This window comes from Sceloporus occidentalis, unplaced genomic scaffold (assembly GCF_023333645.1).
Source record: "Sceloporus occidentalis isolate IW3139 unplaced genomic scaffold, rSceOcc1.0.p SCAF_6, whole genome shotgun sequence".
Classification (NCBI taxonomy): Eukaryota; Metazoa; Chordata; class Lepidosauria; order Squamata; family Phrynosomatidae; genus Sceloporus; species Sceloporus occidentalis.
The window spans coordinates 39,215,026-39,230,442 of NW_028316986.1; the positions used below are offsets into that span (position 1 = coordinate 39,215,026).

General features: G+C 41.1%; 2 protein-coding genes across 7 annotated transcripts in view; one reads left to right on the plus strand and one right to left on the minus strand.

The window, feature by feature from the left end:
- Nucleotides 1-11,666, plus strand: part of IARS2 (isoleucyl-tRNA synthetase 2, mitochondrial) — a 47,619-nt gene extending 35,953 nt beyond the window's left edge. For 2 of the 4 annotated variants that reach the window (XM_089529344.1, XM_089529345.1), the window contains exons 17-23: nt 2,991-3,116; nt 4,753-4,884; nt 5,722-5,828; nt 6,460-6,605; nt 8,609-8,799; nt 11,021-11,162; nt 11,326-11,666. In XM_089529344.1, coding sequence (XP_089385470.1) covers nt 2,991-3,116; nt 4,753-4,884; nt 5,722-5,828; nt 6,460-6,605; nt 8,609-8,799; nt 11,021-11,162; nt 11,326-11,468 — 987 coding nt within the window. In that variant the 3' untranslated portion in view covers nt 11,469-11,666. Of the gene's footprint in view, nt 1-2,990; nt 3,117-4,752; nt 4,885-5,721; nt 5,829-6,459; nt 6,606-8,608; nt 8,800-10,980; nt 11,163-11,325 lie in introns of those variants that run through there. The other 2 variants (XM_089529346.1, XM_089529347.1) reach the window with 2 other exon arrangements.
- A 1,053-nt stretch (nt 11,667-12,719) lies between these two features.
- Nucleotides 12,720-15,417, minus strand: part of RAB3GAP2 (RAB3 GTPase activating non-catalytic protein subunit 2) — a 65,353-nt gene continuing 62,655 nt past the window's right edge. For all 3 annotated transcript variants that reach the window (XM_089529341.1, XM_089529342.1, XM_089529343.1), the window contains 4 exons: nt 14,765-14,854; nt 14,466-14,663; nt 13,952-14,110; nt 12,720-13,643 (listed from right to left, as the gene is read on the minus strand). In XM_089529341.1, the coding sequence (XP_089385467.1) occupies nt 13,500-13,643; nt 13,952-14,110; nt 14,466-14,663; nt 14,765-14,854 (591 nt within the window). In that variant the 3' untranslated portion in view covers nt 12,720-13,499. The remainder of the gene's footprint in view (nt 13,644-13,951; nt 14,111-14,465; nt 14,664-14,764; nt 14,855-15,417) is intronic.

The window sequence follows — 15,417 nt, forward strand, 5'->3', positions numbered from 1 at the left end:
TAGTTCCCGGATGAATAGCCTGAAAAGTGGGCAGATGGAAAGATTGTGGTTTTCGTGACACATTAACCGTAAGGGAAGAAAAATCCCCAGAAGATCAATGGGTCGCATACATTGGGCCCTTAGTATCCTCTAGGATATGGTTCCAGGACCCCCTGTGGATACCAAAATCCATGGATACTCAAATCCTATTAAATAAAATAGCATAGTAAAATGGAGTCCCTTATATAAAACTGACAAAATCAAGCTTTGTTTTTGGAGGGGTGTGTGTGTGTGTATTTTCAAGCCATGGTTGAACCTGTGGATTTTCAAGGATGGTTGAACCTGTGGATGCAGAATCTGTGGACATGGAGAGCCTACTTTGTGACCAAAACCCGTTTCTTCAATTCAGACTGCCTTTGTTATTAATTGGTACTTCCAGATTTCTAATTAGGGTTGTTGTTTGTTTGTTGTTTTTGGTGCCTAATTCCCATTTAAAGTGAATGGCACTTGGATAGGAATACATTTTTCAAAAATTTGTTGATTTATCTAAAACTGTTCTTCGCTGCACTCGGATAGTTTAGTCCAATGATGGCAAGCCTTTTAGAGGCCGAGTGCCCAAACTGAAAGGCATTCCCTCACTGGGTGTCACCCAGTGCCATGGGTCAGCGCAAAGGAGTGGCTGAATCTGATGGATGGGACTTCCAGGGGTGGGACTTCCTCAGAGACAAAGGTATGGGAGGGCGGGGAAGAGGAGAAACAGGCATGTGCCTGTTCCTCTTCTTCTCCCGCCCTCCCATGCCTTTAGCTGTCTACAGGGAGGCAGTTAAAGACACGGGAGTGCAGGGGAAGGGAAGGAACAGGCACACACCTGTTCTTCCTCTTCCTCCACCCTCTCATCTCTCCACATGCCATTAGAGATGGTTTCGCACACCAGAGAGGGCACACATGCCATAGGTTCGCCACCACAGATATAATCTAAGATGTCTTACAAATTGCTTCTAACTCTTTTTTATAAAATACAGTGCGCCCTTGCCTTATGCAGGGGATCCATTCTGGACCACCACCACCCACATAAGGCAAATACCGTGTACGCATGAGCCCCATTGAAAACAATGGGGCTCATGCATGTGGCTTTTTTCACTCATAAGAGACTTACCAGTATATGGCATTCCCTCTTCCCCACCCCATCATGCCTTCTCAGTTTTATCCATAGTTTCCCTGTATAGCAGAGTTTTATGGAGGAGTACTCTAATCTGTTTTTATTGAAACTCCACTGAAGCCTATTCTGCTTCTGAATGGTTTATCACTTGTAATATAGGGAAAGTAAAATGAGATAGGTCAAAGCTTGGCTCCAATTGTTTTGAAAATGCAGGAGGGTGGTCTGTAATGGTGCAGGTGAAAAATTTCTCCAAGTGTCTGTCTTTCGAGCTGAATTATCCTGAATATCCTAAAACATTCACTGGAACCTAATCTGACATCCTCACCCACATATATGAATCATTATAAAAATGAAGCAGTTTTATTGCAACCTACCTTACTTATCAGTTTCAGTGGGATTGGAAGTAGGAGTGGTTTTCATGCCAAGTGCCTTTACACTCAGTTTGAACCTTTTATTCCATTGGCTAGTGAAAAATATGTTATCTTTGGCAATAGTTGATTTCACCTCCTCCATGGGTGATCCTCTATCTAATACATGCTTACCCATCATAGCCATTGGTACTCTTCAGATGTAACGGATCCATTTCAGAATTTGGAATGTCACTGCATGGAAGTAGTCCATCATGTGTTTTCTTGTCATTCCTCAACCCCATGTAATTTGTTATTTTACTTGTTTATTATGTTCCTCATTATTTGGGATGGGAGCATTGTTGAGATAGTGGAGGACTACTTCTCCTCGCTTTGATTCCTTCCATTATATTGTCATGGGACTTGGTTAGATGGTATGAAACCAGATGTATGGCAGCATTACATAGCCAGCATGCCTGAAGGGACAATACCCTTTTTTAAAAGTAAAAAAGTGAGATTGTCCCCATATACCTGACCATTTTATATAGAGAAGAAGACATAATTGCCTCTTTCCTAAGAGGCAATGTCCCCCCCCCCCCCAAAAAAAAAGACAAAGAATGTGTAAAAGGTATTTACTTCCCTCCCCCCTGCCCCTGCTAATATTGTGGTGGCCGTGGCATTATTTCAGGAAATTCTGTGGCCTCATTAATACGACAAGTAACTAATTACAGGTTAGCATTATTATTATTATTATTATTATTATTATTATTATTATTATTATTGAAACATGTTATTTCTGAACTCTGACCCATCATAATCTAATGCTTGGGGTGTCAACTGAGCTCCCTCACACCACTCTCTTGCTTAAACTGAAATTTGAAATTAGGATCAGATTATGCCAGTATGTTTATTTGTGATTCTGCTTTTAACACATGAACAAAATTTTAGTTTGCCCAGCCATGGGTCCTCAGATGTCAGGCTACAATTCTTGTCATCACTGGCCATTGGATTTGCTGACTGGGGATGAAGGTAGCAATCATCCTAAAATAATCTGGGAAAACAGGGTTGAATAATGGTGGTCTCGAAGTGTTTCAGGAGGATATGGAAAATGTATTCCCCTAAGTTTCAGAGGCATGTTAATGGTTGTTGTCTAATTCTCTTCTTCAACATTCTTCTTAGTATTTGTACCAACTGTTTATAATACAGTTCAGACAGCAGGTGGCAGCAGTAGTTAGAACAAAGTAGCAAAAGAGATCCTATGATGACTTCTTTCAACAGTTAAGTAGGAATATACATCTTTGCTTATTTTTGTCATTACATGTAAAAATTAAAGTTATGAAAAATTGTCCATCAGGGCAAGAGGACAAGAGTTTTAGTGTGTTTCTTGTCAGTCTCTATGCACAGCTATAAATGTGTTGTGTGTGTAAGGGAGATGTAAGCTGGTCACAGTCTTTATTAAACAATCACCAGGATTAAAGAGAATCTCCCATCTTGTCAATGTCCAGGACCACAGCACTGAACCTCCATATGGTGCTGATATTCTGCGCTGGTGGGTAGCAGAGTCAAATGTCTTCACAGAAGTGCTGATTGGGCCAGCTGTGCTCAACTCTGCGCGGAATGACATCAACAAGGTAGGAAACCAACCCACCCCTCCTTAGCAAAATCACAGTGCCTCTTCTTACAGTTTTTGATTGGTTGGGTTGTTTTCGAAACAGTAGTCAAGAATACAAATTGAGGAGGGAGCAAACTTGTTTTCTGCTGCTCCAGAGAACAGGACCCGGAACAGTGGATGCAAGCTACAGGATTAGCAAACTATATCATGTGACTTTCATAGTAATATAGATTTTCTCTCTTCTTTCTTCCCTGAATTTATAAACAAACTTTATTTATTTATTTATTTAGGTATTTATACCCCGCCCTTCAGCCCTAATGGCTCTCAGAGCGGCTTACAAATAATTTTTAATCAGACAGTTCCCTGCCCTCAGGCTTACAATCTAAAAGACACGAAACAAAAGGAGAAGGGAATGGTGGAGGGAAAGGGGATGAGGTCCAATGGTTCTTCTCTCCCACTGAGGCCTGGACCAAGGCAGATGGATTGGAGGGAGGGCTCTTCCTTCTTCCAGGCTAGTCCTGATGGAGCTGGACCTGCCTGGTGAACTCCCTCTCAGGCCGGCGGATGCCAGTTATGGAGGGTGGAGTTTCCTTCCTTCAGGCTAGTCCCGACGAGGCTGGACCTGCCTGGTGAACTCCAGGCAGGTCCAGCCTCGTCTCATCTCATGCCGGTGGATGGCAGTTATGGAGGGCGGAGTCTCCTTCCTTCAGGCTAGTACTGATGTAGCTGGACCTGCCTGGTGAACTCCCTCTCAGGCCGACAGATGGCAGTTATGAAGGGTGGAGTCTACTTCCTTCAGGCTAGTCCTGATGGAGCTGGACCTGCCTGGTGAACTCCTTCTCAGGCCAGCAGATGGCAGTTATGAAGGGCGGCATCTCCTTCCTTCAGGCTAGTCCTGATGGAGCTGGACCTGCCTGGCGAACTCCCTCTCAGGCCGGCGGATGGCAGTCATGGAGGGCGGAGTCTCCTTCCTTCAGGCTAGTCCCGATGGGGCTGGACCTGCCTGGTGAATTCCCTCTCAGGCCGGCAGATGGAAGTTATGAAGGGCGGCATCTCCTTCCTTCAGGCTAGTCCTGATGGAGCTGGACCTGCCTGGTGAACTCCCTCTCAGGCCAGCGGATGGCAGTTATGGGGGGCGGAATCTCCTTCCTTCAGGCTAGTCCCGATGGAGCTGGACCTGCCTGGTGAACTCCCTCTCAGGCCAGCGGATGGCAGTTATGGAGGGCGGTATCTCCTTCCTTCAGGCTAGTCCTGATGGAGCTGGACCTGCCTGGTGAACTCCCTCTCAGACCGGCGGATGGCAGTTATAAAGGGCGGAGTCTCCTTCCTTCAGGCTAGTCCTGATGGAGCTGGACCTGCCTGGCGAACTCCCTCTCAGGCAGGCGGATGGCAGTTATGGAGGGCGGAGTCTCCTTCCTTCAGGCTAGTCCTGATGGAGCTGGACCTGCCTGGTGAACTCCCTCTCAGGCCGGCAGATGGCAGTTATCAAATTTGATGTGTTGAAGTGATTTGGCAGGACCCCCAGAGCCCTGCGTGTTAGGAGAGTACTTGAGATGTAAGGGAGCTGTGCTGGAAATAAAGCTTTAAATGATCATTTGATATTTTGCAGAGTACTTATGGTTTTAAAGTGTATAACATATTGGTTTTGTTCACAGCTTCGGAACACACTCCGTTTTTTGTTAGGCAATCTTGCAGGCTTCAGTCCAGAAACAGACTCAATCCCCACATCAGAGATGTATTTAATTGACCAGTATATGCTTCACTTGCTACACAACTATGCAAACAAGGTAAGCAGTAGGTACTGGCTGGAGGTAGACATAGTGTGCCAAGATACTATGGTCTCTGTATAAGCCAGTACTCATAGAAGTAAAATGATTGGAAAAAGCCAATAGGGCTTAGCAAATTAAAGGGTGGGAAATTGAAGGTTGAGGTTGAGGGTAGCTCATCAGAGAGGTTGCTGAAGAAAAATAAAAGTGATATGCAGGAATCTACTATTTTTTGCTTGTCTTATGGGCCAGGTCAGAATTTGTAGCTGCCATTCACTCCACCCCAAACACACACACCTCTCCCTGCATTTCCTGAGAGAGAGAAGGAGACTTAGGAGCTTGTGCTGTGAGTCCTAGTGCCTTATAAATGCTCTGTGCTTCTTCAGGCGATTGTGGCTAACACTTTTATCTCCCCATCCCCTTTCCTAGGTGGTATGGTTGATTTCAGGTACCAGATACCTCCCTGGTTGCTAAATGGTGCAGAAGAATTTGCTAATTTGACCCTTGTTAGCTATCATGCACCTGTTAAACAATCCTCCTTTTTGTCTCCATCAGTGGGAAGCACCAAGGGGAAATAATGATGTAAACCTTTTTAGGGGGTTTTCTGCATGGCCCTTGAAGTCTCTTCCAACTCTATGATTTAGTTCAAGTCTTAGCAGTACATACCATTGTGTACAAATGACAGCTTGTCAGGTCAGCAAATTGCAATAGGCCAAATTTCGTTCATGAATACGTCTTTTAATGGATACTTACTTCTCAGTTTCTTGTCCTACATCATGTCTGGCATCAATGTTTTCTCTGGCGTACTATTAACTTATATCTTTATACAGCCATTTTTCTTACTATTTTATTCTTTAGGTTACTCAGGCATATAAAGAATATGACTATGGAAAAGTCATCCGATTACTGCAAGCCTTCCATACAAGAGAAGTATCTAGCTTTTACTTTAGTATAATCAAGGACAGGTATGTACAGAGCTTGCCTTTCCTAAAGTGACCCTCTCTGTTCACCTCCTCTTTTAACCCTGTTGTCAGGGAAGAGGAAGGTATAACTCTAGAGTTGCATGTGACCCTTGAAGGTTATAGATAGAGTACCCTAATTAAGACCCGGATACCCAACCACAACCGATAGTTTTTAAATGGACTTGTATTTGTTAGGAGATTTTTATTGTACTGTGTAATATTGCCGATGTGATTGATGTTATGTTGTACTGCTGGAGTATTGTACTGTTTTGTATTGTATTGTATGCTACTGTGAACCGCTTTGATCAGACAGAAAAGCGGTATACAAATAAAAATGGATTGTCATGATTCTTGGCTGACAGAAATGGCCATGGTCATGCATTGAATTAGCTAGATGCAGCCAAATTGTGTGTGTGTGTGCTTAATATCCGTAAGTCAATGAAAAAAATTGTTGGTGGTTTCCCTTGCTCCAGAAAAATTTCTCTTTTTTTCTTCACTTCTTTTCGAAATAGCTAAGAGTGAATGATAACTTAGAACCTGTAATTAGTACGTGGATGTTGCATATTTAAAATGCAGTCTGCTGGCTTTAATTTCCATCTGTTTGTAAATGTTTTATTTCCTGCCTTCAATTCAGACTGTATTGCGAAGAAGAAAAGGATCCAAAACGCCGTTCATGTCAAACAGCTTTAGCAGAGGTTTTTGACACAATGGTTCGTTCTTTTGCACCAATCCTTCCACATCTAGCTGAAGAAGTGTTTCAGTATCTTCCTTATAGGAAAGGTAAGAGATATGGGTTTGAACCTTTGCAACCTGTAAAAAAGGTTTTTTTTTGTGCAAGACTGTATTAGCATTGTGTTTGAGCATCCCTGGGGGTGTTACTTTTCAGAAAGACTGTCTGCATATGGATTGGCAAAGTGGAATTATCAGGTAGTTTAAAATAGTAGAATTCTAGTCCATGGCATGATAATAATCTGGGGTATTTATTTGCTAGTTAATGACAAACTGTATATTATTGTTTTTTCTTTTAATATTTGCCTTTTTGCCATCTTTCTCTGTGAGTGGGATCGGAGATGGCTGCCAGAGTAAATAAAAAACCTTTATGATAAAATGTTAAAAACATTTAAAATCACCAAGTAACACAGTATAAAATTATTTAAAAGATGTACAAAAGTTTCAGAAGATAAATAAAATATCCCAAGATGCTCCCCTGCTTACACCTTGAAAGCCTGCTTAAAGAAAAAGTTCTTTGCCTGCTGGAGAAAGGAAAGCAGGGAGGGGGCCAGCCTAGCCTTCAGCGGAAGGGAGTTCCAGAAGGTGGGAGCAGCCGCTGAGAAGGCTTGCTCTCATATCCTCACCAAGCAAGCCTTTGATGGCGGGACTGAAAGAAAGCCTTCTCCTGAAGATCTTAGGGCTCTGACAGGTTTGTATAGGGAGATACAGTCCCTCAAATTGCCTGGACCTAAACCATATAGGGCTTTATAGGCCATGACAAGCACTTTGAATTGTTCCCAGAAATGAACTGGTAGCCAGTGAAACTGTGACATCTCAAGGAATAGGCTCAGCTGGCACACTAGTTTTAGCTGTACAAATGCACTCCTGGACACTGCTGAGTTCTGGGCATCCAGGGTAAGAGTTGACTAGGAGAACACTCAATCTAAATGAGATTTCAGGGTAGGGTGTAATCCCTTCTAGCATAGACGGAGTCCCTATTCCCTGATCTGCTTTTCAACTGACCAGTTTGATTGCTCTCATCCAATACATTACTGACCATAGACACTGGTTCAGTACCAAGACAGCATCCTTGAAATCAGATGTAAAGAAAAGGTAAAGTTGGGTATTATCAGCATATTGGTAACAACCCATCCCAAAACTCCAGGTGACCTCTTGCAGAAATTTCATGGAAATGTTAAACATGGGAGACAAAACAGAGCCCTGAGGGACGCTATAGGCCAACAACCAGGGAGTCAAACAGGAGTCCTTCAGCACCACCTGAGTTGGCCCTTCCAAGAAAGACCAGAACCAATGCACAACAGTGCCCCCAAGCCCCAGAGTCCATTTAGAAGATTCCCATGGTAAATGGTATTGAAAGCTACTAAGAGGCCCAGCAGAACCAACAAAGAAACACTCCCCCTGTCTATTTCTCTGGCTAGATCATCCACCAAGGTGATGAAAGCTGTTTCTGTCCCATAACCAGGCCTGAGGTCAGATTGAAATGGATCTCGATAATCAGTTTCATCCAGAAACCCCTGGAGCTGGGAGGCCACCACACACTCCAGAATGTTACCCAAAAATGTTATGTTTAAGGCAGTTTCTGCCATTACTGTAACATGGACCCCCAAACACAGTGTGCTTAAAAGTTTTTGCATTATTCACTATCAGACAAAGAAAGATGATGCATTTCAGTCCCACTAGAGGGCTAAACCTGTTTTCCATTGTTGAAAACCATGTCATAGAATCTCTTTCATTTTCAAGCAACAGGGTGGTTAGTGGTGGTAGTTTTATTTATTTAGATGATAAGCTATAAATCTATATTTCTTAAATCTGGAATGGTAGAGAGCTTCAGTCCACACTGAAATAAATTTGAGAGCCCATACAGCATCTTGTATATTGGCAACCTGGAACTAAAATAATGTCTAAGGATCTGCCAGTGACCATATTTAAAAAATAAATTGAATAGGTAGCTGTGTAATACTTCTCAGTGCAGAACACTTTTTTTACTATCTACCCTATAAAACTATCGCAAATGAATGAGACATTAAGCCTGTTCCTTTTTTCAATTCAAGAGTCAGATAGTGTGTTTCGTTCTGGATGGATGAACACAAGTCCTGTATGGAAGAAACCAGGCCTGGAAGAAGCAGTGGAAGGAGCCTGTGCGATGCGAGATGCTTTCTTGGGTTCCATTGCAGGGAAAAATGCTCTGGAATATCAAGTGGTCCTTATAATTGAGCCAGGACTACTCTTTGAATTAATGGAGGTAGGCTGGAAAATCACTAGCTGTGATTTAAACTTCTGCCTTGTGGCAAATATTTAATTATTACTAACATAAATACACACAAGCAACAGAGAATCGGAAGCATTGTACTTTGTCAGAACATTGTATGAGCATGTCACTTCAGGAAGAAACTCTTCTAGAACATGGCCACATAGCCTGAAAACCTCATAAAAAACTATGGATGCCAGCCATGAAAGCCTTCGACTCCACATGTCACTTGTGTTTGTCTCATCTTCAGGTCACCTGTTGACTTTTGGCAACCCCATGAATTTCTTAGGGTTTTCTTCAACAAGAAATAGTCAGAGCTGGTTTTCCATTGACTCCCTCTGAAATGTAGCACTTGGTATTCCTTAGTAGTCTCTCATCCAAATCCTAACCAGGCTTGACCTTATGTTTTTATGATGCAATGGGATCTGATGGACATGGTATCTTGTTTCTTGTCAGGGGTAATAGGACAGAGACTGCCCCCTTCAGCAAGCTGCCCTCTGTGAACAAAGGATAATGGAATAGGTGATGGAGACAAGTAGACAGAGCACTCTCCTGATGTATTTAGGGTAAAGATTTGCACCAGGAGGTGAAATTTCTCCAAAATAAGTTAAAGGGACCAGTATAAAATATAAGATCAAGGAAGCAGTTTAACTTTTGACAGTGCAGTAAATTGCCTTACCCTTAACCATGAAATTAGAATAATAGAATCTAAGAGTTGCAATGGAACCACAAGAGCCATCTATTCCACCCTCTTGCCATGCAGGAATGCACATTTAAAGCACTCCTGACAAATGCCCATCTAACCTCTGTTTAAAGACCTCCAGAGGTGACGACTTCAAAACCCTCTGAGGCAATATCTTATTATTTGGATCCATTGGTTCATATTGTAACAGAAACACGAGATACATAATATCTGGCAAATGCCTCCCAGAACAGAGAATGCACAAGGCAAGCGGTCCCATGAGGTTTATCTCTGTCTTTAATTGTGAAAGCATCCTGATTTGTCTTAATAAAACTCCATTCTACACTTTTTGTCCCCATTAGTTTTTAAATATCTTCTCACCTATACAGAGGATGCTTTTTAAGTCTTGCAATCATAGGACAAAATGTTGTTGTTGTTGTGTGCCTTTAAGTCATTTCCGACCTAAAGTGACCCTAAGATGAATCTATCAAGGGGTTTGCCATTGCATTCCTCTGAAGCTGAGGTATTATGGCTTGTGCAAGGTCAGTCAGTAGGTTTACATGGCTGAGTTGGGATTCTAACCCTGGCCTCCAGAGTCCAGTGCTCAAACTACTGCACCATGCTGGTTCTACTAGACAAAGAGATACAGATGCAAAATTTCCAGAAACTCTTGAAGTTATGGGGAAAAACTGATTTTCTGTGTGTGATATAGTCTTTACTTAATAAAAATTAGTTAGAATAATAGCATTTTAGACTTGGAAGGGACCACAAAGGCCACCTAGTCCAGCCCCCTGCCACGCTGGAATACACAATTAAACACTCCTGATAGATGCCAATCCAGCCTCTTATTTAAAGACCTCCACAGGCAGACAGTCCATCACTCTCCAAGGCAATCTATTCCACTGTTGAACAGCTTTTATGGTAAAAAAAAAATTTCTTAATTTTTAGGCACACAATCTCTTGTGATGTGAATCTTTGTTACTTCAAAAAAATATAATTTAGTACAGTATAGAGAAAATACTGTTTGTTTGGAAAATAATTAGCAATTGAAGCTTAAATCCTGTTAGTGATGTTAGACTTACAACTATGAAATGTTTCCTATTCACATTTGTTATTGTGGTACCATTGTCAGGGAAAGTCTTTCACCATTTAAAATCTTTCTAGCAATTAAATTCTCAGATTTTTAGGTAGACTAATGATTTCATAGTCATGTGCGGATGTGTGACTTAATGCTGTTTTCCCCTTTGATACAATATTATTAGCCATCATTCTATCTGTACTCTGTTCCCTCTATAGCAGAAATAGGAAACCTGTATGCCTACAGATTTCATGGAGTCTTGTTCCCATCTTCCCTGACTGTTTTAACGAAGACTGATGGGAGTTGGAGCAAAACACCATTTGGATATCATAAGCCCCTACCTACATCCACCTTACTCTGAAGAGCTGAAACCATTATCTACAGATAGTCCCAAAACTGCTTAAACCTTTTACAGATTTTCCAGTTCGTCAGTTCTGACAATAGTTCATCTCCAGGTGCTGCAACATGAGGAGTGTTCTAGTACATCCCAGCTAAATGAAATAATGATGGCATCGCAGACGACACTGCTGGCTGAAATACCTAGAGAGATGGCAACTGATGACATGATTAAAGGAACATTTCTGATAAATTTAGAAGGTAAGTGTTGAAGGAAATACTTCGTTTTTTTTTAAAAAAAATGGAAGTATTTTGGATGAACTGATGACTAGGCTAGATAGAGGAGTTTTGTTTCAAGGGTGGGCTAGTAGGAATGGTCTTCTACAAGTTGGTAATTTGTCCCGTCTGAATCTTTTTTTAATAGATGGTGATATCCGTGAAGAATCCTCCTATAAAGTCATAGTTCTACCAGCTGCCAAATTAAAATGTCTCCGCTGCCGAAGATACACTGCAGATTCAACAGACACACCCTGTACACGCTGTATGGAAATACTCAGTGGGAAATGATGCACATTTGAAATAGTCAGGCTGCTTCCATGGTTGCATGAAGGCTGATGGTTTATGGAAAATTTGAAAGAATGTGGAAATATGTATGAGGAAAACATAAGGTTTCTGTGAAATGAGTGGTGGAGAGAAGTCTGAAAATGAATACTGTATATATTTCAGCTTGTATACTTAATAAAATGCTCACTGGCTCTCTCCTAACATGACATGTAATCAGTGTTCAGTAATTCCATAGTAGAAGGAATACCTGAGAAAATGAACTCAAATGCATTATTGAGATATTGTAGCTGTTATATAACAAGAAATATCTTGTACTGGGCACATCAACAACAAAGAAGTATAATCCCTAACCTGGGCTTGATCAGCCATCTGAGAGGGTCACCCATCATTCTAATAGCTTTTGCCTGTGCAACTGACAGAAGGGAAGGGTATAAGGAACATACCTTCCCATCCCTTAGTAGTTCCCAACCTTTTCTGTGCCCCACATACAATGTTGAGTGTAGGTAGATGTTAAGGGGGATGAAAAGGGGGGGGGGGGTCCCAAGGGATTCAATATCATTGATTTATAAGTTCTTATACTGTTGCATGTCAGCTGTCTCCCTCCCCTTGCTGGAGTGATTAACAGTGGCCATCCAACTCCCTATGCTGTTGAGACAAACAATACAGGCAGAGTTAACAGTGCCTCTGACATTGAAGCTTTTTTTGCATAGTTGCTATGCCCACCCTTCTCTTTCTAGCTATTTTTTTTTAAAGTCAGCATTCAGAGGATGTCAGAGAAAGCTAGAGAAATACAGACTTTCAGTGACAGGCAGCAACATCCCTGCAGTAGACTGCAATCAAGCTTCCATGTGCCTATCTTCCCCAGTAACAACACCTGCCTCCAGAATCCAGTACAGGCAAATAACAAAAAGAGAGCAGATAAGACAGCCTCACCAGCTACCCTAAGCATGTTAAAAGACACAGATCTATAAGTCTGGCCATCAAAAAGAAAAGTGGAATCTTGCAAAAGGAAAAAAAAACATCCCTGAATGCTCTCTAGAAGGCTGGCAATGTTTTTATTAACTAAAGGCTTATCATAACCTGGTTATTTCATCTCACATGTGCATATTGTTAGTTTTTGAACAAAAACTTTGCTGAAACATGATCAGCTGATTTAACCTATCCCTATTCTTTCTTCCTTTGGTACCAACTTTTCTGTTAAGCAAGTTGCAATATGGGTAACTGAAATCAGTGTCCACTATAGAAGAGTAAATATGCCACAGAAGAATACCAAGTTTAATTTTAATACTTCATATCTCGGACCGCTATGTATGGAGAGCAGAAATTTCAGCAAAAAGAATCTAGTAGTGGACACAATTTACAATATTTTTTACAACAGACTGTACAACAGTGGGAATTGTTACAAAAAACTTAGTATTTCTAGATCAGCTTAAATTAGATTCCTGATTTTATGTTTGATAGCTTGTCAAAACATTTGAGAAGACCATCTTGCTTCTGTATTGATTCTTTCTTCAACGGAGACAGGTTGTCTGAAGAGTAAGCCAGCTGCCCTCCAGTGCTGGATGCTCCTTTGCTAAAAGCAACTGATCTACTAGTCTGAAAACCAGATGCCTTATGTAAACAACATCCATAATAGGTAGGCGCTCTGCTTTCTCAAGTTCTAATTAAATTCTGGTCATTAACATTTAAAAAGCAGGAGTACCTTTTAGCACATGAAAAACTAACATATTAATTTGAACAGCACTAACACTGTTCTTAAAACCTGAACTACTGCACAAGTGCTTGAAGTTAGAAATAAATATTTAGGGTTATAGACAAATGTACAAGGATGACAGATTGCTGGTATTACCCACCACTGTAAGGTTGGATTTCATTTTGAAACCATTTTCTAAAATCCTTATGTTACTTGATTACAAAAGTCACATGGAATTGGTTTCTCAAAATGGTTCTGCTGCAGTCTGTAATAAGAGCCATGCACTTAAATTATGTTAGATAACTGATTGAAACTATTAGCAGAAAAGGTAAATGATGCCATCATGACATTGCGTCCACTGCCTCAATCAGATTCAAGGCAACACTGTACTGGCCATGGTTTTCTGGCAAATGTTCTATCACTTTATCCACTAGCTTTGCTGTTGTGGTAATTGGCACATCTACATTTTGAAGATCCTGGGGGTCCTGTATTAAAAGAAAAAAAGCCATTTTCAAGTTATTTTTCTTTTATCATTGTTATTATAATTTTATTCACTTACGCCCTGCCTTTCTCCCATTAATGAAACTCAAGGCGGCTGAAAACATATTTAAAAGAGAGAGTTAACTCTAGACACATTGAGAATGAAATTCTTTTCCAGAAATGTTGAACTTTAGTACTGTGCATCATGTACATGGCATTTCTCAAAACACTAGATGAGAACTTTGGGAAATACGAGTTATTCCTAGTTATACACTTTGGTGAAGAGGCTCCATTTTCAGTCAAAGCAACTTACCATAGCTTTAAGCCACGTGCAGAGTGTTGGAGGTAACCTGGCTAGGAGCTCCATGCCTTCCTTGGTCTGTGTGTGCAATAAGGCATAGGCCAGTCTCTGTCCTGTCAGCACCAAGAGCTGAGATGCAAGGACTTCTTTGTCATGGACTTGAAGAATAGCCTGCACATTAGAAGACATATTTATAACATCAACTGAGATCCAAGCCATTCATTCTAATTTAGTACAGAGGGGGGAAGTGTATGCAAAGAAAGAAAGAAAACGAAAGCAAGCAAGCAGGAGGAATGGCTTCTTTCTAAACCAAAAAGACACTTCCAGTTTTAACAAAAAGCTCCTTGAGCCTAAAACAATGGAGTGGAGGGCACTCTGTCTGAAAGGCTGGGAGCACTACTGGCCATTTTGGGTGTATGGGCACCTGTGCACCACAGTTTGCCCACCTTGATTTTACATCAGGAAACATATCCTACTATCTTCTGGCAGGGAAAAAAATCATTTTTTTGCTACATTAACTTTTTACCTCTTCTCCAAGCTGATCCAGGCCATAATTGTAGAGCTCACACACATAGTGCCTTCTGATCACATCCTCAGTGACTTGAAGATGCTGAGACAAATCCAAAGCTAATGTCGGCCAATCTCTGTCCTTCACTGACACAGCAACTGACTCTTCTGGTTTGCCGTGGGCTTGTGCCACTGCACTCACTAGTTTGGTTAAGAACTGGATGGGATGAGTAAAACAAGATGACCACATCAGTAACAGTTTAGTTTTACAAAACACACTAGTGTTATCCATCCTCTCTACCCAATCACTTAACTTACTTGATGCCGTACAGACAGCAGAGCTGGATCTACATCACCACTTGGCAGCAACTGAATTGAAGTAAGATCTTTGAAAAAGGCATTTTTACCCTGCATGGAGGAAGCACAAACAATACATTTTAAGAAAATAAAGACTGGAGTAACATGGGAGAACAGAAACCTATACCACTAACACAAACAGATGAATACTTTCATCCTTGTGATATTTTTGTTGCTGTTTATTCAGTGTATACACCACCATCTCTCATTAAAATTAATAATGATTCTTAGGTACACATTTTATTTCCACTGTAAGATGGAACAGTTTTCAAAGTTAAACAAACTATGAAGGAGAAAATTATCACATTCTATAAAATTGAAATTATGGAAGAAGTGGGAAGCCTCATTCATTTATACACCAAGCATAAAAATGGTCATGTGTAATTTATTGTAGTTTCAGTATTGTTTTCTACTTGAAATCTTCAAAGGTGAAACAGCTTTGAATGCACAGTAAGCTATACAAAACACAGGAACAAAAGAAACCCCACAAGGGCTGGCTAAAGTCTTCATGGAATATTTGTGACTTTCCCTTAAAGCTGCAATTCATTATTTCAAGAGTCACAAGGGGCAGCAATGAGGAAAAGGATCTTGAAGCACCTGACAAAGATGGCTGG